Source organism: Hylobates moloch, unplaced genomic scaffold (assembly GCF_009828535.3).
Source record: "Hylobates moloch isolate HMO894 unplaced genomic scaffold, HMol_V3 SCAFFOLD_2, whole genome shotgun sequence".
NCBI classification, from domain to species: Eukaryota; Metazoa; Chordata; class Mammalia; order Primates; family Hylobatidae; genus Hylobates; species Hylobates moloch.
Genome location: NW_026652277.1, coordinates 18,750,202 through 18,772,958, shown reverse-complemented (window position 1 = coordinate 18,772,958; position 22,757 = coordinate 18,750,202). Strand labels below are relative to the sequence as shown.

The following is a 22,757-nucleotide window of genomic DNA, read 5'->3' as shown; positions in this document are numbered from 1 at the left end:
ATGGATAATACTATCTGGATGGCATTGATACAGGAGCTAGAAAGAAATTATTTAGGCAGATAGTGAGGGTAAAAGAGTCCTTGGCAAGGCTTCCCTTCTACCAAAAAGCAGCCCAATCAATTATTTTTTCTAACAAATAGCAGCCTGAAAAATCAAGCTGTAAACATAGATAAGCAAGCTGGAAGCTTGCGCGGGTGAATGCCAGCAGTTGTGCCAATAAAAAAAGGCTACCTGGGGGCCAGGCATATCCAATATAGAAGCTCCGTCTTCCCTTTTATTACCACATGTACAGTAAAGAAACGGGCAACATGGCACCAGTCAGAGAACCCATTTGCATAATAAAATATTAGTGTGGGAAAGGCCAGTTTTTTGTGCCCTATGCAAACAGCACACCTACCCCAATCAGTTTTTTGTGCCTTATGCAAATAACACACCCAGTCTGACCAATCTTTAGTGCCCTACGTAAATCAGACACCGCTTCCTCAAGCTCATCTATAAAACCCCCTGCATTTCGCCATGGACCGGAAACCCATTCAGGACCCCTCTGTCTGCAGGAGAGAGCTCTTCTCTTACTTTCACCTATTAAACTTCCATTCTTAACCTCACTCCTTGTGTGTTCACGTCTTTGATTTCCTTGGCATGAAACAATGAACCTCGGGTATCGCCCCAGACAACGAAGCTGCTTCAGTGTGAGTATAAACACTAAAATCACTTACGGTTATATGTATTATGTAAGAGTTTTCTTAATTAGTAGTATACATTCCATTTATTTCCCAAGCAAACATTTGAGACACGAAATGATGAGAGTAATTATTTCCTCATCATCTGTTATCATAAATATTATTGAATTAAAAGGGAAAATACCTCAGATAATGATTTTGAAGAGTGAGGGTAAAATTTTAAAAGATTAAAATTAACAATTTTTAATGCAAAGCTCATCTTTTGTCTTTATTAATAAATTCTATTCTTTCTAAATAGGAGGCTGCTGAGAACTCTTCAGCATTTCTCAATGAAATATCAAAGAAATGAAAAGTAAATAATAGCATGTTAAAAATGCTTCAGTATCTTTTTATACTTAAGGCACTGATTGTTCATTTAGTTTAACAATCCAGACATTCAACGTGAAAATTATAGTCAGTGATATACTTAGTAGTAAGGTATAGTATTTATTCCTGCTTACCCATAAAACTGTTACATGAGCTTCTTTCAAGAACGACAACAACAAAAAGGAATGAAAGTGTTACCGAAAAGAAGTCCCGATCCAGACTCCAAGAAAGAATTGAGAAAATGTCCATAAAGTGAAAGCAAGTTTGTTAAGAAAGTAGAGGGATAAAAGAATGGCCACTCAGCAGACAGAGCAGGGTGTTCCCGAAAGTAAGAGGAGGAGCATGTCCACCCTAGGTACAATACTTGTTTATATACAGGATAAAAAAAGATCATGGGGAGATGTGCTCTCCTACAATCTTTTGTGATAAAGGATTAATTTTCTTAATTACTGTATTTTGCAAGAATCGACATTATTATCTTTAAAGCAAAATTAGGAATGATTTTGTTCTCAAGGTATCGGGATACCAGGACACTTCCAAGTCCAGGTCTGTTTAGTAAATGTTATCAATCTGGTCCCTTACCAGTAAACATCTAGAGGCTAGGAATACCTAGCTTTCTGGAAATGCAACACAGCAGGCTCATTTTCCTAGCCCTCACTCAAGATGGAGTCACTCTGGTACCAATGCTTCTGACAAAAGAAGGTTTCACCTGAATTGGGGGCTACATTTCTACTGTATGTTTAGTTTGTTTTATTCTTTGTCTCCTTGAACATTTTAGGACAACAGTAAAATTAATCACTTATGTCTGCAATTTTTTTTAAAAATGTGATTGCAATTAATCAGCAGCATGCAATGCCTAAAATTGTTGTTTTACCCAGCACAGCAGACAAAAGAATATTTAATGAGTCATACACCACAGATTGGGCCAAACTAGAGGTTGGGCTCTTTTTTCTCCTATGTATTCTAAATCCCTGTAATGCTTTAATATAATAAAAAAAATTATTATGGCTCAGTGACTTAGTAATTGAGATCTGAAATCAAACTACCCTAGAGTCCAAGGCGGTATGGGATTTAGTAGGTTATTTAACTCTCTAAAGATTGTAATTCTCAGTGAACTATGGAGTAATCATCTTTCTACCTTAGAGGATTTTTGTGAAGGGTCAATAAAATTTTGTATCCAAAGAAGTAAAACATAGTGCCTTACACATAGTAAGTGCTAAAGAAACTTTAGTTGTTATTCCTTAAATATCTTCAGAAACTCTCTGAAATGCTTCCGTCTTTCTAAGTAGATAAATAGAAATCCTTGTGTATGCAGCAGCATTCCCTCAGAAATTAACCTGCTTCAATTTCATTAAAGGAGCGACCTAGTGATTCACAGATGGAGGTGATAAAGCCGCCAGGTGAGAGTCAGCTGCAGAGGCTTTCTCCAAAGCCCACGCTAAGCTGGGATCCAGCTGGGACCAAAATCTCCTATTTGGACATTTTTAAAAGAAAGATGCACGGCTTTTAAACTATTAGAAGTCAGCATGGAAAGGAAATGGCAGACAATGAAATAATTCTCAGAGGCTTGTAAGTTCTTGAGGCAGCAGATACTGTCTGGAGACTCTGATTACAGAATTCCCTCGAATAAGCCCCTCACAAAATCTTTTCAGGAGTGAGATACTAGATGGTGGCAGGCTGTATTACAAGCACAGCACTTCTCTGTGGCCCACCAAACAAAAGCAAATGAACATCTGCTCACTTGCTGTCAGGATAGAACTAAAGCATACCTGCAATCCGAAAAGGCTGATGTAGCCGAAGGATCCCGAGAGAGTCGTATGGTCTCCTAATTTTTGCAAAGCCTTTAAGGTAAACGCACTGTTTTCACATCAGCAATAACGTATTTTGGGATATAAAATTCATATATTGCACATGCATCTGCTTTAGTTGACGCCACTGGTACATTTAAAGCACTCAAGTGAATAACCTTGCTGCCTCAGCTACAGCCGAATCACCCTGGATATTACATATTCTGGAGTTTTACATTTTTTATTGATCTACTGCACATATTTAATCATCAGAACTCAGGATGTATCACTCGAGAATAGGAAGCTGAGCAAAACAAGGACGTTATTTTGAAAGGTTTGACCTACAAGATACAGCAAGTTCCAGCTCTACTCAACACTCTAATCTCTTATGCGTCTAATAGAGACCTTGACCGAAAGACATAGACAGGTCTAAGAAGGCCACAAAGCTTGGCAAAAGTAGTTTAAGACTCCCATACCATCAGCTCTGTTTCAAAGTTGAAAAAGATGTGTAAATAATTATGGAGTCGACCCATAGATAAGATTCTCATCTCACTTATTAAATCTCTACAAGAACGGAGAGAGATGGAACTTCAGCAAGATCATCCTTCAGAGTCTACTCGATGTGACACAATCCCCATAAACACAATCTTAGCCTGGTTTTGTTGCTTTTGTTGTCATTGTCGAGACAACAAGCAGACACAGGGGATTAAGAAGAGAAGTGTAAGAAATAAAATAACTTCTCCAGCGGTTAATAACACTTGAGCATCCACAGCAAGTTAAATATATTATTGATGCTCAGGGGGTACTCATTCTGCATACCACAACCCTTGAAAGCCACAGATGTCTTCAGGGCCCAGGGACACATAGTATCCCCTCCCCACACCTATCAATCATCTTCCCTTAACATGGTGTAGGGAAACTTCCCTTCATTGTGCCTACCACATCCAAGAGCCCCAAATTAATATTTCTTAAGTGAATGAATGAATGATTTGTCGATAGAAAGACTTAAGTGCCTGATGGCTTAAGATGCCTTTCCAACCACCCACACCCCCAACACTGATATTTGACTTCAATAGAGTACAGTCTCAGTCTCTGGTTAGTGTTTCCAATGGGAGTTTCTCTGAAGTCGTGCCATATAGGTGTCATTTAACCATCTGCTAACGGATTTTTTTGTAGCCTTCTTTTGATCCTCATTAAGTTTATCGAAGCCTGAAAATTCCAAATTACAGTGATTTATGACAAATCAATTAAGAAACTATGCCATTCTTATATCTTATAATTCAACTTTTACAATGAAGATCCTGTTCATTTAGCCTTTCTTTTCCTCTTAGCCACTCAAAAGAATCAGAGGTAAAATTCAATCCAATTTAATCCCTATATTTAAGCAAGTGCTAAATCTACCATATAACAAATGATTTGATTTATATCAAATTTACAAAATTGATTATTACATCATTCTAATAACAGATGATTTAAAAAAACCCACTTGGGTTAAATTGACTCACAGAGCAGGATTAGAAAGTTTTAAGGAATAAAATGCTTTAACATCTCATGTTTAACAGGAAAATTTTGTTTGATTGTCCCAATTGTTAAAATAGGCAATACTTCTTCAAGAACTGGTAATAATCATTAGATTACATTTCGACCATACATAAGTTTTATTAGGCTGCATAAATAAGTTTGTGTTTAATAGGCTTGCATTGGCCTTAATTCTGTAAATTACTTTAGAAAATAAAGGCTGTGTTAAGTTTATCTATGAAATGAATATGACAATTATTCTACTTTAACAGCATTTGGAATAAGTATTTAAACAGTCTCCTTCCTCATTACCCAGCATTCCCTTCTCTCAAAAGCATGAGAAAAGTCTGGAAGGAAAAATAAATGAAAAGAAAGAGGAAGTTGGAGCAGTAAGAAAAGTAGAGAGGAAAATGGAGGGGGTTCAAGAAATTAGGAGAAAATTAAAAGGTTCTATTTTACTGATACATTAGTATGTCTTAAAATATACCAACTTTAGTTTTAATACATAAAATTCAAAACCTTATTGTAAAAGTGTCTTTTAGGGTGACTAGCCATCCCAAATTGCCTGAGATGTCCACTTTCAGCATTTTAAAGTCCTGGAAAATCCCTCAGTCCCTGGCAAACTGGGACAGTTGCCTTACTTTTAGTTCACCTGGTGTTAAAGATCTGTATCTTATTTTTCTTCAAGGCCATAGTTAGAGAATAGAACACACATACCTGAAATCTCTGTGAACTCTGGATTTTGATGACATTTCTCTCCCACTGATTTGGGAGTGCAGCTGTGTTTTGCCATAAATGCTGAATAGGACCTCCACATGCAGTTTGAAGCCCAACCGTTAATTTGCCACTCACTTGGCTGGAGAAGTAATAAAATGTAATCTGTGAAAGACAATTAGTACCCAAACAATTATGATAAATAAGTCCCCAAATGTGACAAAATATTTAAAATGCTGTGTGCTTTCAAATACCTGGCAGTCATGTTGATCATTTGTTGGAAGGAAAACTCTGCTTCTTAAACTTGAGGAAATAGAATCCACTCTGGAAACCAGTGAGAGGAAGTGAGCTATCAGAAAGAAGAGACAGGGTACAAAAAAAAAAAAAAAATAGAAAGAATGAATAAGACCTACTATTTGATAGCACAACGAGGTGACTATAGTCAATAATAATCTCACTGTACATTCAAAAATAACTAAAAGAGTGTGATTGGATTGTTTGTAACATAAAAGATCAATGCTTAGGGGATGGGTACCCCATTCTCCATGATGTGATTATTATGCATTGGATACCTGTATCAAAACATCTCATGTATCCCATAAATATACACATCTACTATGTACCTACAAAACTTAAAAAAAAAAAAACAGACAACGTGTTACATTCAGAGTGATCACTGGAAAATTTAAGATGCCAAGTGATAATTCAGGCCCATATCCTCAATAGATTAATAATTTTTTTTTGTTTAAAGAACAAATAATTTAACCACATCATTTACTTTTGCAAACCATCTGATATTTTTACTTCTTTATGTTGCCTAGTGACATAGCTCATTGCAATTGTACTCCCTATAATATGACTATGGGCTACAGTTCACAACCCATTTTATCACATTTAACATAGAAAGGTACATCCCTGCAAAGATGCTTCCTAGGGAAAACATTACACTATTAGGACTGTCTACCAAAATAAGCAATTTGATGAAGACTTTTGACAGAGCAAGAGCACCATCATCTTGGACAAACACCACAATTTTAAGTTCCAGCTCCCTTTCTAACCTCATGCATTTCAAAGAAATCACTTCTAACAATAAGCAGCTAGAAAGAGCAGACAGTAAAATACAGATAAGACAGCTGTATGGTGTAAAGACCAAACTTCACACTCATACAATGGGCCCAAGTAAAACAGTGGGCCGTAATAAGCACATTCTTTTCTCCTTAGGTTCACTAAGATAGGGAAGCTAAAAGCAGACTTGGGGGGTATGACTGCAGTTGCAGAAAGATGTATGGGAACAGACACAAAACTCTCCCTCCCAGATAAGCAAGACAAAGAGACACAGAAACATTCTGAGCCTGTGATAAGCTCTCCCATCCTGAACCCTAAAATACTCTTAGTCTGTAAGAGAGAGGGCTCTTGATCTAACTCGGCCAGAGGCCCCTCTCAGGTTCATTCTTTAAAATAAACCTGTTTCTGACTGAGGAGCCCCTTTTCATGTTTCTTTCTTCCTTCTTCAACTCTTACAGCTTTAGAAGAGATCATTGCTCACTGTGCTTGTGTTCAGAAAAAGTTGGATCAGATAGTCCCAGCTTTTCCTAGGATTAAGGAAAACAACTCTGAGCCCTGATGCTTTCCTATGCACTGCAGTACGGATAATACCAGTGGACTCTCATGGTTTAGAAGCCTGTAAAATAAATGTTGAGCATTCCCCAGGCTCTCATAGATTTTCTGTGATGCTTTATCTGAGTTCCAGCATATAATCTGAGAACCATTGTTTTCTGCCACTCTATTTCATGTGCTTCTCTTTGTCAAAAAGAATGAGAAATATGATGATGGTGACTATGATAACATAGCTACCTAAGTTATTCAGTGGTATTTTAAAGCCAGATTGGAAATCAAATCTAATTGTCACACCATTAAAAGAATCAATGGTAAAATTATGAGACCTAAGGAAGAAACCTCTCTTCCCTACTCCTATTCCAAAATTGCACCCTAATTAAGCAGCAAACAGTGACATTAATGATTGCTTATGAATATAGTCAGTGACATAACTGAAGTAAATGTAATAACACACAATTATTCTAAGAATATACTTACGGGAATTACTATGTAAACACAATTTAGATGAAGAGTGGGTATCATGGTGATGCAAGTGGACTATCATTAGTTGGCTCTTGCAGCAGGTAAACAAATGTTAAGCAAGTGAATAATCAAATAAGCATAATAAGCCATATGCATATATTATTTTAGGTTTAAATAACATTATTAGCAATACAAATGGTAATAGCATTCAGTCAGCTCTAAATTGTTGTTTATAAATATTGAACGACTAAAAAGAATCCCTGAGATACACAGAAAAATTATTTTTATTTGTCAAAGATATTACCTCAATTATTCATATTTATTTTTAAAAGCTTGATATTAAAAATCAGATTTGACACATTAAGTTATTAAATAATAAAAGCATTTTTCAGTGATATTTTTCAACTCACACATGAATAAATTATTTAAATATTTAGACGGAGTGCTTTATAAATAAAAACTTTGTCATTTGGTATGTATTATGGCACTATAAATTATTCTGTATTTTATCAAATATTCAGTAAAGGTTAATCTTCAGGTTATAGTAGAAAGTAAAGGTTTAAATTCAGAAACAGCTTGATATCTTTTGACATTTGTTCTAGTAATAAACTTTTTTCTTTGTATGGGGAAAAAATTGTTCAAAATGTACCCAGTGGCAATATCTGTTTTCTATGTTTAATTTTAACTTAGTGACAATCGCAATTATTTTTAGTGCACACTTCATTTTACCTTGCTTCTTTAGTATGAGTATGGAATTTCTTTAATTCACAGATGGAGATGTTCTCTAGAGAAAAATGTCACTTTATAGAAAGTTCCTTGGCTTTCCAGAGAACATTTTTCATCATGGCTGTTTATGAGTTCAAGAGAAAAAGGCAAATCTTTGACAGCATAACTTTTCTCCACATGACCATTCCCTCATTTAACACTCCCCTTTACTACAGCTCTAACCAGCCAGAAGAGACTGCATGAAGCTCTTGAACAACAAAGTTTTTATTGAATATTCTCTCTATAAACCTCTTGTACTTCCTTTAGCAGCCTGGTAATACACATATCATATGCAAACACATAATCACCATTATCATCATATATCTCTATTAATCTCTACACCATCCTCATTACAGCCTGTTTACATGATACTTAAATTCCCACGTTGTGCCTGCATTCATAAAAGTCAGTGCATAATGTCTTTGAAACACATGTGTAACATAATCTTGTGACAGAGTTAATTATTAAAATGACAAAATAACATAAATAGCATAATTTCATTTATAGTCTTAAATGTTTATGTTAGAGGACTTTTAAAAATACTTTTTCTCAGTTACTGGTTAAGTATTGGAATGAAATCTCAAGTTTGATGACAAAAAAGGAGGTATATAAAATATGAAAGCAACAAAAACCATGAATCAAGGTTTGAGAGCTAAATCTAGTAACTTTGGCAGTGAATTCCATCAACCTTGATCTTCAGGAAAGATAAGGTAGAATTTTCGGTCTCACTTTCCTCAACCATTGATGGGCGGCCTTGTACTTCCTCCATTTCCCACATTCTGAGAGATTAATGGACCTGAATGTGAGCAGGAGAGACATAAATCCTGTTGCATGCTACAGAGTAACCAATTGGCTCAAAGGAACTCAAAAATGGAGCATTTTAACAGTGAGATAATATCAGTTCTCAAGAACATTTCAAAAAAAACAATCCGGCTGTAGGAATGGATCATCATAACAAGATCCAAGGCTTGAAGCAAATGTTAACATGTCAAAACTTATGGAAATATGGAAGTGCACTAATTTCTGACAAAAACATAGTTTAGTTCGGATAATAGAGAGCAAATAGTAGTCTTAAATACAAACCTCTTCAAGTTGATAATTTCTGTCTATTTATTAAATTCTGTTTCCTTTGAATCTTAAGTTTTGCCTCATACCAATTTATTAAGCTAGCAAGCTCAACAGAACCAGGTAATATTTGCTAAAATGGTATCACTTAAAGAATACCCTCAAATAGTAATCCCTTATCATTACTACAAGTTGTACATGGATGCTGCCATACCAACTTATGTCTGACTTCAGTGACAAAGGGCTACGTGAGTCACTTTAGGAGATCATAAAATATATAATAAACCACAAGAGTATTGTTAATGAAAATGCCAGAATAGAGACCTCTGAAACTTTTTCCCCCCACAAAATCAGTTTTGAAACTGGCAAAAGTGTCAGAATCCACTTGTCTGAACTCTGGAAATTAGCCAAAGCTTTTTGATAAGTTGGAGGGCTTTTATTCAACAAATGGCTAAATCTCAGTTTTAAAAAATGGTGAGTTTTATGGGCTTTAACTTGCCCTAGTCTCATTGCCCACTCTCCAGTTTCACATTTAACTTTGAAAAATAGCAGTGTGCATTTCTGTGCAGCCTGGCAGCCACAAGAATGAGTAAAATGGTGCTAGACCTTTTTCAAAGCCTCATTCTCAAATAATTGTCATTATTTGACCTGTCTTTTGGTTCCCTGAAAGACCACAATTAAAATGCCATCTGAAATTGACCATAATAATAGCTTGCTCAGTATAAAATGCTTTTTCTACATAAGGGGTTTGTTGAAAACAATTACCAGCAAGTGTTATAACTTCATAGTCACCTGAGGCAGTGTGTAACAGTTGGTGAAAATAATAAACTAATAGAATGAGTCATTTTTAGGGAGTTTAAAAAGTTCCAACACATTCCTGCAAATCTAGCCAGACACGTGCATGTGTAAGGCTGTGCACATGCTCTGGAAATACCTGAAAAGACTCTAAGCCCTAACATCTGGCTGATATTGAGGCTCTATGAAAGCAGGAAATGGAAACTAAGGCAGAGTTATCAGCTGCCTGGATGACTGTGGAAAGTGTACCCCAACATACACACAGAGTCCCTCAGCAAAACATAGAGATTTATTGGTCCCAGGCTGCTTTGGTGTGAATGTTTGTGCCCCTGCACACACACACATTCATATGCGGAAACATAATCTTTGAAGATGAGACTTTTGGGAGGTGAGTAGATCCTGAAGGTAGAGTCCTCATGGATGGATTTAATTCCTTTATAAAAGAAAGCCTAGAGAGTTGCTTTGCCCCTTCCACCATGTGAGAACACAGCAGGATAGTAGTGTCTTATGAACCAGGAAGTGGTCCCTCATCAGACACTTGAATCTGCCAGTGCCTTGATCTTGGACTTTCCCAGCCTACAGAACTGTGAGAAATAAATTTCCATTGTTTATAATCTATCCAGTTTCTGGCGTTTTGTTCTAGCAGCCAAAATTGACTAAGACAGTGACATCTAAGAGACTCTCAGTAAAGTCACTAAATTAACAACAAACAAAACAACTATAACTACAACAAACAGTAACAGAAGCAAATGTGTGGGAGTTTTTGGGAGAGTGAACATCTGATTTCCAGAGGTCCAAGAGTATATTGTTTTAAATGTCTAGGTTTTTTTTTAAGTGAGAAATGCAAAGAAACAAGAAGATATCTCCTATGCAAAGAGAGAAAAAGCAAAGCACTCAATACACAATGTCTCTGAGAAACACCAGACTTATTAGACAAAGACTTTAAATCAGAGCTATGTCAAATATTTTCAAAGAGCTAAGGAAAACCATATATAAAGAACTATAGAAATCATAAGAATAACATGTCAAAAAATACAGAATATCAATAAAGCGGTAGATATTATATAATCAATAATTATTATAATCAATTATATAACTGACAAAAATCAATAATAATAACTTAGGTTATGGGCACAATATGTAATGATGTAATTTGTGGCAATAACAGCATAAAGAAGAAGTGAGCAGAACTATATAAGATCAAAATTTTTGTATATTATTAAAATTACATTGGCATTAATCCAACCTAAGTTATTGTAAATTAAAATGTTAAATGTAATCCCTAGGGCAACAACTAATAAAATAATTCAAAAATATATAGTAAAAAAAGAAAAGGACATTAATATAATACACTAGAAAATATCTATTTAACAAAATAAGGTAGTAATGGAGGAATAGAGTAATAAGAAAAATACATAAGTCATACAGAAAATAAGCAGCAAAATGGCAACAAATAACCTATCGCTCTGATGATAGGTGTAAATCATAATTATATAATATGCGAATAGATTAAATTCTTAAATCAAAAGTAAGAAGTTGGCATATTGTACAAAAACATGATCTAACCATACTCTGTCTACAAGAGACACATTTTAGATTCAACTACAGAAAAAGGTTAAAAGTAAAAGGATATAAAAGATATACTATATAAACAACCAAAAGAAAGCTGAAATGGCTATATGAAATTCAGAAGAATGATTTTCTTTTCTTTTCAACTTTTATTTTAAGTTCGGGGGTACACGTGCAGATGTGCAGGTTTGTTACACAGGTAAATGTGTGCCATGGTGGTTTGCTGCACAGATCAATCCATCACCCAGGTATTAAGCCCAGCATCCATTAGCTATTCTTCCTGATGCTCTACCTCCTCTCTCCCCTCCTGACAGGTCCCAGTGTCTGTTGTTCCCTGCCATGTGTCCATGTGTTCTCATCATTCATTTCCCACTTATAAGTGAGAACATGTGGTATTTGGTTTTCTGTCCCAGCACTAGTTTGCTGAGGATAACAGTTTCCAGCTCTATCCGTGTCCCTGCAAAGGACATGATCTCATTCCTTTTTATGGCTGCATAAAATTCCATGGTGTATATGTACCACATTTTCTTTATCCAGTCTATCACTGATGGGCATTTGAGTTGATTCCATGTCTTTGCTATTGTGAACAGTGCTCCAATGAACATATGCATGTGTGTGTCTTTATAATAGAATCATTTATATTTATTTGGGTGTATACCCAGTAATGGGATTGCTGAATCAAATGGCATTTCCAGTTTTAGATCTTTGAGGAATTGCCACACTGTCTTCCACAATGGTTGAACTAATTCACATTCTCATCACTATGTAAAGCATTCCTGTTTTCTCTGCACCCTCGCTAGCATCTGTTGTTTCTTGACTGGTGTGAGATGGTAATCTCATTGTGGTTTTGATTTGCATTTCTCTACTAATCAGTGATGTTGAGGTTTCTTTCGTGTGTTTGTGGGCCACATGAATGTTTTCTTTGAGAAGTGTCTGTTCATGTCCTTTGCCTGCTTTTTAATGGGATTGTTTGTTTTTTTACTGAAAATTTGTTTAATTTTCTGGTAGACTCTGGACATTAGACCTTTGCTGGATGGATAGACTGAAAACATTTTCTCCCATTCTGTAGGTTTTCTGTTCATTCTGATGATAATTTCTTTTGCTGTGCAGAAGCTCTTTAGTTTAATTAGATCCTATTTGTCAATTTTTGCTTTTGGTGCTATTGCTTTCAGTGCTTTAATCATGAAATCTCTGCTCATGTCTATGTCATGAATGTTATTGCCTGGATTTTCTTCTAGAATGTTTATAGTTTTGGGTTTTACATGTAAGTCTTCAATCCATCTTGAGTTGATTTTTGTATAAGGTGTAAGGAAGGGGTCCAGTTTCAATCTTTTGCATACGGGTAGCCAGTTCTCCCAGCACCATTTGTTAAACAGGGAATCCTTTCCCCATAGCTTGTTTTTGTCAGGTTTGTCAAAGATCAGATGGTTGTAGATGTGTGGTCTTAATTCTGAGTTCTCTAATATGTTCCATTTGTCTATGTGTCTGTTTCTGAACCAGTACCTTGCTGTTTGGGTTATTGTAGCCTTGTAGTATAGTTTGAAGTTGGGTAGCATGATGCCTCCAGTTTTGTTCTTTTTGTTTAGAAGTGTCTTGGTTATGTGACCTCTTTTGGGTTATATACTAATTTTAAAATAGTTCCTTCTAATTGTGTGAAGAATGCCAATGGTAGTTTAATGGGAATAGCATTAAATCTATAAATTACTTTGGTTAGTATGGCCATTTTTACAATACTGCATCGTCCTATCCATGAGCATGGAATGTTTTTCCATTTCTTTGTGTCCTCTCTGATTTCTTTGAGCAGTGGTTTGTAGTTCTCCTTGAAGAGGTCTTTCACTTCCCTTGTTAACTGTATTCCTTGGTGTTTTATTCTCTTTGTAGCAACTGTGAATGGAATTTCATTCATAATTTGGCTCTCTACTTGCCAGATGTTGGCATATAGGAGTGCTAGCAATTTTTGCACATTGATTTTGTATCCTGAGATTGCTGAACTTACTTATCAGCTTAAGGAGCTTTTGGGCTGAGACAATGGGGTTTTCTAGATATAGGATCATGTCTGCTGCAAACAAAGATAATTTCACTTCTTCTCTTCCTATCTGAATATGCTTTCTTTCTTTCTCTTGCCTGATTACCCTAGACAGAAGACAGAATTCTTATTGGAGACAAAGCAGGGCATTTTATAATGACAAATGGGTCAACCAATCAAGAATATATAAAAACTATAAACATCTGTGCACGTAAAAACAGAGCCCTGAAATATGTGAAGCAAAACCTAAAATAATTGAAAAGTAGACCATTTAACAATAATAGTTGGAGACTCTAATATTCTACTTTCAAAAATAAATAGAACTATTTGATAGAAGATCAGCAAGAAAATAGAAAACTTGAGCAATTCTATAAACCAACTAGACCTAACAGATACATATGGCACACTTACTCCACCCAACAACAAAAGAATACACATGCTTCTAAACTACACACAGAACATTCTCCAAGAAAGATAATATTTTAGGTCAGAAAAGAAATCTCAATATACTTAAGAGCATACAAATCATATAAGTATGTTCTCCAGAAATAACAGAATGATTTAAATTAATAACAGAACGAAATCAGAAAAATTCACAAATATGTAGAATTAAATAACAGTCTCCTAAATAACCAATAGGCTAAAGAAGAAATCACAAAAGATGTTAGAAAATACTTTAAATAAATGAAAATAAAAATACAATATATGAAAATGGATGGGATGCTGTTATTTCAGTGCTTGATAAGAAATGCATAGCTATAAAGCCTAAATTTAAATAAGGAGAGATCTCAACATTAATAATAAGAAGCTACAAGAAGAGAAAACTAAACCCAAAGTAAGCAGAGGAGGAAAATCAGAGAAGAAACAAATAAAATAGAAAATACAAAAACAAAAAAAAAATTAAGAAACAAAAGTCCCTGGAAATATCAATAAAATTGATAAACTTTTCACTAGATGAACAAAGAAAAAATAAAATTAAAAACTCAATTTACTAAAATGAAGAGAGAACAAGGGTCAGAACTTCAAACCTTATATAAATAAAAAGAATTACAAGGGAATACTATGAATAATTTCATGCTACCAAATTAGATAACATAGAAGAGATGGGCAAATATCTAGAAAGACACAAACTACCAAAGCCAATTCAAGAAGAAATAAAAAATCCAAATAGACTGTAACAAGTAAAGAGAATAAATCAGTAATCAAAAATCTTTCCACAAACAAATGCTCCAGCACAAAAGGCTACTAGTAAATTATGTGAAACATTTAAATGATTAACACTAATACTTCACAAACTCTTATAAAAAACAAAAGAGGAAGAAACACTTCCCAACTCATTCTATAAGGCCACAATTACCTTAATAAACCAAAACCAGACAAAGACATCATAAGAAAAGCAAACAACAGACCAACATAACTGATGAATATACATCAAGCAACACATTTTAAAAATTTTTCACCATGGTCAAGTGGAATTTATCCTAGGAATGCAAAATTGGTTCAACACATAAACATCAATCAATACAAACACCATATTGATCAAGTAAAGAACAAAAACCACACGACCATGTCAACAGATGCAAAAAAAGATGTGACAAAGTCTTAACACTCTCTTATAATGAAAGTTAATGGGTGCAGCACACCAACATGGCACATGTATACATACGAAACAAACCTGCACATTGTGCACATGTACCCTAGAACTTAAAGTATAATAAAAAATAAATAAATAAATAAAATGTAAAATTCAAAAAAAAAATTAAATCCTAATGATAATAGCTGACGTTTATTAACCATTTACTATGTACCATTTTTTTGCTAGCAACTTCTATGAATTATCTCATTAAATCTTCATAATAATAGCATCAAGAACTACAAATATGTTTTCATATAAGAAGGGAAATAAAATTATGAGTTTTGCTTTGAGGTTTGAGGAATGAAAACAATGCATGACTTAGAAAATAGTAATAATTAAGTGAATTTTATTATTATCATCATCATCATCTCTTAGTTTATAAATGAAAAAACTAAGACTTAAATAATGCAAAAATCAGTTAACAAGGTTAAACAACTGGTAGGTGGTAGAGGAGCTGGGAAGAAATCTGTACCTGTCTGAATCTGGAGCGGGAACCCTTAACTGATGTGTCACTCCAGCAGGTCATCAGTTACTCTGCAATACATATTAGTATACTTTATTTAGTGTATTTAGATTTATAGTAGATTTAGACTCTACTGTAAAAACAAGGACTTCAGACACCTGTTAGAAAGTATCCATATCATCTTGTTTGAAAATTGTCCCTTTCTAGTGTTCTTTTCTAAACATGATGATTCAGAACTCCAAACTCTTGAGTCAGGGCAACCTTTAGGGTCAGCATTAATAATTTCTCAATACTTAAAAAAGTTGCCTCCTGACTGTCGCTATTATTGAGATTTCTCAAATGCCTTGGCCTGAATTGGGTGTGCACTATGAAAAAAAATGGCAGACATTTCTTTTTGTTAACCTAAAGGAATTTTAAAAACACATATAAACACACTGGTTTGTGACAGATTACCAGGCTCTACGTTTAGCAGGGTTTCCTAAGCAAAACACAAATTCTGTAAATCTACAGAATTAGATAAAACATTGATTCAATCCTTAGATGAGAGTATAATGGATTGTCACTAAATAACTTTTGTCACTGAAAATAAATGATGTAAAAAGTAAAAGTAGGTAAGTTTATAGGATATAAAATCAATATGCAAAAACCAGTTTCATTTCTATACACTGGCAAGGAACAATCTAAAATAAAATCAAGAAAATATCTCATTTAAAGTTGCCTCAAAAACAATAAAAGACTTAGGAATAACTTTAATAAGTAAAAATCAAGATTTGTACAATAAAAATGTAAAAAATGCAATGTTGAAAGAAATCAAAGAAGACCTAAGTAAACGGAAAGACATGATGCATGATAGCCTGGAAGACTTAATATTGTTAAGACGACAATAGTTACCAAATTGATCTACCAATTCAATGCATTTCCTCTCAAAATTCCAACCACCATTTTTGCAGAAATTTGCAAATTAATACTAAAATACATATGGAAATGGAAGAAACACAAAATAGACAAAAAACTCCTGAAAGAAAATAACAAAATTATAAGACTTACTCTTCCCTAGTAACTTCCTTTCAAACTACAGTACAAGGCTGCAGTAATCAAGAAGATAGTGTGGTACTGTCATAAGCACAGGCAGAAAGATCAATGCAATCGCATTGAGAGTTCAAAAGTAAAACAACACATCTATGAATTTTGACCATGTTAGATAATTCAGTGGGGAAAGTATAGACTTTTCAATATATGGTGCTCAGACAACTGGATAGGTACATGCAAAAGTGGATACCTCATACCATATTAAAATTAACTAAAGATGGATTAAAGACCTAAGTATAAGATATAAACTCTTACAAGGAACTACAAGTATAAGTCTATGACCTTGGATTAGGCAATGGTTTCTTAGATGTAACACCTAAAACAAGAGCATCCATATAAAGAAGTGAATAAATAAATAAGTACATAGACAGATGGAAGATAGATAGATAGATAGATAGATAGATAGATAGATAGATAATTAAATTTGACTTTATCAAAATTACACAGGCTAGGACAGTAGGGGCGAGTGGCATTAGTGGAAGACAGATCCTTAATTTATGGCACGATCTAAAGGGAAGCAATGAAAATAGGGGTAAGAATAAAAATATTAAACATATAAATGAAAAACTAGAGGAACTAGAACCACGTAAAAGAGAAAAAAGAAAGCCCAGGGATTTTCCCCCAAATCGTACCATTAATTAGTGTTTAAGGAGAATCCAGGTATCCAGATGACTTTTAGAATTGTTTCTCTTTACCTAGTAAAACAGAGATTTTACTCACTGCAAATGTTCGTTATTAGCAAGAATAGACCATCAAGAAAATATAAACCTTTCTTTCTCTAAAAACTTTGAAAATTAGTGTACTCATTTTCTATTGCTTTCATAACAAATTACTACACACCTAGTGGCTTAAAACAACACAAATGTATTATCTCACAGCTTCTATAAGTCAGAAGTCCAGGCACAGTGTGGTTTAGCTGGTTCTTTGCTTAGATGCACAAAAGGCTGAAATGGAAGTGAGGGTTGTCTGTACTCCTTTCTGAAGGCCCTGAGGATGAATATGCTTTCAAGCTCATTCAAGTGGTTGGCAGAATTCAATTCCATGCAGCCCTAAGAATTCAATTCCACACAGCCCTAAGACTGAGATCCCTGTGTCTTTGCTGGCTGTTAACCAGTGATTGTTCTCCACTTTTAGAGGCCCCTGTATTAGTTTCTTGTGATCCCCTTTCTTCATTTCCAAAGCCAGCAATACAAGTCAAGTCCTCAAACTTCAAACCTCTCTAATCTTCCCTTCTGCCTCAGCTCTCCTGCCTTCCACTTCTGCTTTTAAAAGCAGAAGCTCATTACAATGAGCCCTCTTGAACAGTCCAAGATAATCTTGCGATTTTGAGGTCAGTTGATTAGTAACCCATTTACAAAATCTCTTCACAGCTGTGGCCAGATTAGTCTTTGATTGAATAACCAGAGGATAGGAAATTGGGGGCAAGGGCAGATTTTATAATCTGCCTGCCACAATTAGGTAGACAATAATTTGATTCTCTTTTTCCATTTGCAATATTCCATGGTATTGATCAAAATCTGTAAAGCCTAAAGTAGTTTGAGTCTCTTTAAGCTTCCTGGACTAATTCACTTGAAAGATACTTAAAATCAAAGTGAGCATTCATCATAATTCCCAGAGTTCATATGCAGATAATTGACATCTACTGGGTATGTTCAAACCAATTTCATTAGTAAAATATCATGGTCACCCTCATTTGACAGAATCTCAGTCAAATGATCATGGTTCAAAAGATATATCTTTTGAAATTTGTAATATATTTATTTTAATATATTATAGGATTTTTATGTACTTCTGTTGAGCGTGAATTTTTTCAAATGTGTCTAAATTAATTTGAAGAATATATCCATCTATAAATTTAACAAATAATCAAGCCATCTGCCTATAAAAATAAATTTGCTGCCAAATGAAAAGCAAATGATGCATAGAAAAATATTTCTATTTTTCAATAGAGAAATTAGAGTGTATCATTTTTAGCTCTCATCAATACTCTAAGATATCTGACAGCTTGACTATTAATATTCTATTGCAAAATTCCATTAATATGGTATCAGCTAACTCAAATAAGTACCTAAGTTCTCAACTATGATTCCACAACTGACATATAACTCTGAATTTGAAATAGATGGAAAAATAGAACCAATATATTATCCAATACACAAAAGATGTCGAGATTGTTGAGTGACTACGAAAATCTCTTATAGTTCACCCATTTCAAATTCATGCACAAAAACAAAAAGACATCAAGGACCTTGGCATTATTAGCTTAACAACTTAAGAATCTGTGCAAGAAACTAAAGCTCTCTGGAAAATACTGCTTGAGACAGAAGGAATCATTAAACACCAAACATGGATGCCCTTGAAATTCCTTACACTATTCCTCAACCACTGCCATAACATCCATCAATGTCTCTCATTTCTGCTGCCTGGTTGGACAGCGGCAGAAATAGGATTGTCAACTGTGAAGGAGTTTGGGTATAGGAAGAAAAAGAAGGCAAGGAAAGAGTTCAGGTGAGCAAAATCAGTAATCTTTGGAAGACATAATTCTTGACATTCACAACATACACTTTTAGCCTATCTTCTTTGTTTCCAGTCATTTCTAGTCATAGCAGACTTTGTCATCACCTGAGCACAGCAACTATCTCCACCTGGTCTTTATGTGTTTTTTTTCCATTTGAAATACCATTTCTCTCATCTCTCCATCCATTGAAATATTACTCATCTTTCAACTATTTTCTCAAATGCTCTTTCACTTTCTGGAGCCAGAGTTTGCCTCTAGTCTCAGAGAAATTTATTCAAACCCAAATTTTGTACCTTTTTCTTTCTGCCAATAAGTAATTGTTTTATTCCCAAACATGTGTCTCAAAGAGATCACAAACACCTTGATATATAGCCTGTAACTTAATACTGGTTGGGTATCTCTTACCTAAAATGCTTGGGACCAGAAGTGTTTTGGGTTTCAGATTTTTTCAGATTTTGGAATATTTGCACACACATTAGAGATGGGACACAAGTCTAAACATAAAATTCATTTATGTTTCATATACACCTTATTCATATAACCTGAAGGTAATTTTGTACAATGTTTTAAAATAATTTTGTGCATAAAACAAAGTCTCTGCACATTAAACCATCAGAAACCAAAGGCATCAGGTGTCGAATTTTCCACTTGTGGCATCATATTTGCCCTCAAAAAGTTTCCAGTTTTGGAACACTTTGGATTTCAGATTTTTGGATAAGGGATGATAAACCTGTAGTCTTTATTATCTTAACAACATTATCATGATGTCTTACACACTGGAATCAATAAAAGCTTTTGCATTAAAATTAACAGTAATAATCAGCATATATAAATCTAACAACATAAATATACATTTATAATAAATTTTTATTTTAATATTTTTACTTTTAAAATAACACAACTACCATATTAAAAATGGGTTAAGAGGCCTGGTGTGGTGGCTCATGCCTGTAATTCCAGCACTTCGGGAGGCCAAGGTGGGCAAATCACTTGAGGTCAGGAGTTCAAGACCAGTCTGGCCAACATGGTGAAACCCCATCTCTAATAAAAATATAAGGATTAGCCGGCCATGGTGGCACATGCCTGTAGTCCCAGCTACTCAAGAGGCTGAGGCAGGAGAATTGCTTGAATCCAGGAGGGGGAGGTTGCAGTGAGACGAGATCATGCCACTGCACTCCAGCCTGAGTGACAGAATGAGACTCTGCCTAAAAAAAAAAAAAAGGGGGGGGGGGTAAGTGAAAAAAAGACACTGTAGTTCCATTTCGTTAACACATCTTGTTTGTACTCTCAGTACAAATAAGTACTAAAAGTATTTATTTTAAAGAAAGAGGATTGACTACTGTAACAAAATTGCCCCCTTAATTGAAAGTTCAGATACATGTTTAAATAATAGCATAATAAAGCTGTTTCTGATACAGAAATAAAGTTTGCTTCACTTATGTTTGCTATAAATGTGAACACTGGGCACTAAAATTAAGATTATAATGTATCTGTGTTCTTAGAGGAAGAATTATATTCTTTATTCATTTATGTCCAATATTGAATAGTGTCAGACATAAAATGCTGAATTAATGTTTATTGTGAACAGACACGGGGGCAGCAAACTGTAACCCACAGACAAATCCACCTGCCACCTAATTTTGCATATCCTATGAGTTAAGAAGGGTTTTTACATGTTTAAGCCATTGAAAAATTCAAAAAAATAAATATTTTTAAACATGTAACAATGATATTAATTATACATTTCCATGTTCATAAATAAAAGGTTAACATAACACAGCCATGCTTTATGTATTTTGTATATATGACTGTTTTTATAGTGTAGATGGCAGAGTTGAGTTTTTGGGACATGGACCATATGGCCCAAAAAGCCAAAAATATTTACTATCAGCCCTTTCAATGAAGAGCGTGCAGATGCCTGGAATAGGTGAGTTGTTCAATGGAAATTTCTCAGATTACAAACAATATAGATGCTCCCAAGCAACACCTGGAAAACACACACATCGTATCCTTGTCACATTGTGAGCTTTGAAATGTGTACATGCAGATAAGAAAATGGTTGCTGGTTGCTTTTTTCTAACTTTTAATATGTAATCATAAGTACATGTATATGATTTATGTCTCTATCACCAGATTGCAAGTCCACCAGGGACAAGAGCTGCATTCTTGTTCACTTTTATATCTTCAGGTCCTGGAAGAGCATGCGGAGCAATACAGATGTTCAGTAAAGAGTTTTCAAAGTAAATATAGAAAGGAATAAATGGACATTAAATTTTCACTGATTTAAAAATAAACAGATATTCAGACTACAGAGTCTGCAGAAACGTAATCTAGAGAGTGAGAATGTGGGATTCTTATCTCCATGTTTGGTCTTTCACAGTTTCTTCTTAATAAAAGAACCCAACTCACTCTGTATGTAGCAGAGCCTACCTATTACTTAGGAATGGATTATGGCTCAGTTTCCCTTCAGAAAGGGCAACATAGAGCAGCTTAGGAGACGCTGTATTCACTCAGCTGGGAAACTCAGTGATGAACATAATGATTTCGTTAGAAAAACAAGAAAAATCTATAAGCTGGGACCACAAGAGGACTTCGAGATAAAGAGAGGAGGCATTATTTTTTAGGGACAGGGAACTTAGGTGAAGGGATCACAGCAAATTCAATTCTGTCAGCGTTTGGCATAGGTCTGGCTGCAGCTGCAGGTGGAGTGCAAGGTGAAAACTCTGAGAGAAGGGCTGCTCTCTCCTGGGCCTGAGGAACCAGGAAGGGCAGCCTGGAATAGCCAGGTATGACACAAAAAAAGAAATTCTATAAAGAAGAGAGCCAGAAAAAAAAAATGAGTGCCCCATGTTCTATGAATAATCTCTGTCCAAGTCTCTGGCCTAAATGGAAACCTGCATGTGTAGGGAGCCCTTCTAGCAGCTAAGCCCAGAGGAATTGAATTGATATTTTGACTGCTGCCCACAGCATACAAAAGTTTGTCATTTGAGGCTGAACCTGGTGACTCATGCCTATAATCCCAGCACTTTGGGATGCTGAGGCGGGGAGATCACCTGAGGTGGGAGTTCGAGACCAACCTGGCCAACATGGAGAACCTCATCTCTACTAAAAGTAGAAAAATTAGCCAGGAGTGGTGGCACATGCCTGTAATCCCAGCAACTCAGGAGACTGACACAGGAGAATTGCCTCAACCTGGGAGGCAGAGGCTGTAGCGAGCTGAGATCACGCCACTACACTCCAGCTTGGGCAACAGAGCCAGACTGTGTCTCCGGAAAAAAAAAAAAAAAAAAAAGTTTGTCATTTAAGTCTACGCAACTTAATCATCTGCTTAAACAAATTATCACCATGCTTTGAAAAAATATATATAACACATCCCAGAGCCTCCATTCACACATCCAGGATAAAATTCAAAATTGTATGACAAAGAACTAGGACAACATAATCATACATGGGAAAATTTAATCAGCAGCAGGTAAATCCGAGATGATGCACACAAGGATTTTAAAACTCCCATTGTAATTATGCACAATGAAGTAAGGGAAAATATTCTTAAAATGAATGAAAAGATAACAGAGAACTTTTTTAAACTAAAACAACCAATTAAAAATTTTAGAATTGAAAAATACAATGCAGATAATCCCTGACTTACAATGGTTCCACTTAGGATTTTTCTGCTTTATGATGGTG

At 35.0% G+C, this 22,757-nt stretch overlaps 1 protein-coding gene across 1 annotated transcript in view; it reads right to left on the bottom strand.

Annotated features, from left to right (window-relative positions):
• The window catches only part of MALRD1 (MAM and LDL receptor class A domain containing 1), a 695,880-nt gene that overhangs the window by 645,621 nt on the left and 27,502 nt on the right, over positions 1–22,757 (bottom strand). Inside the window, exons 3-4 of the mRNA XM_032166926.2 lie at positions 5,320–5,414; positions 5,069–5,230 (exon numbers count right to left, since the gene is read on the bottom strand). Of these exons, the coding sequence (XP_032022817.1) occupies positions 5,069–5,230; positions 5,320–5,414 (257 nt within the window). The remainder of the gene's footprint in view (positions 1–5,068; positions 5,231–5,319; positions 5,415–22,757) is intronic.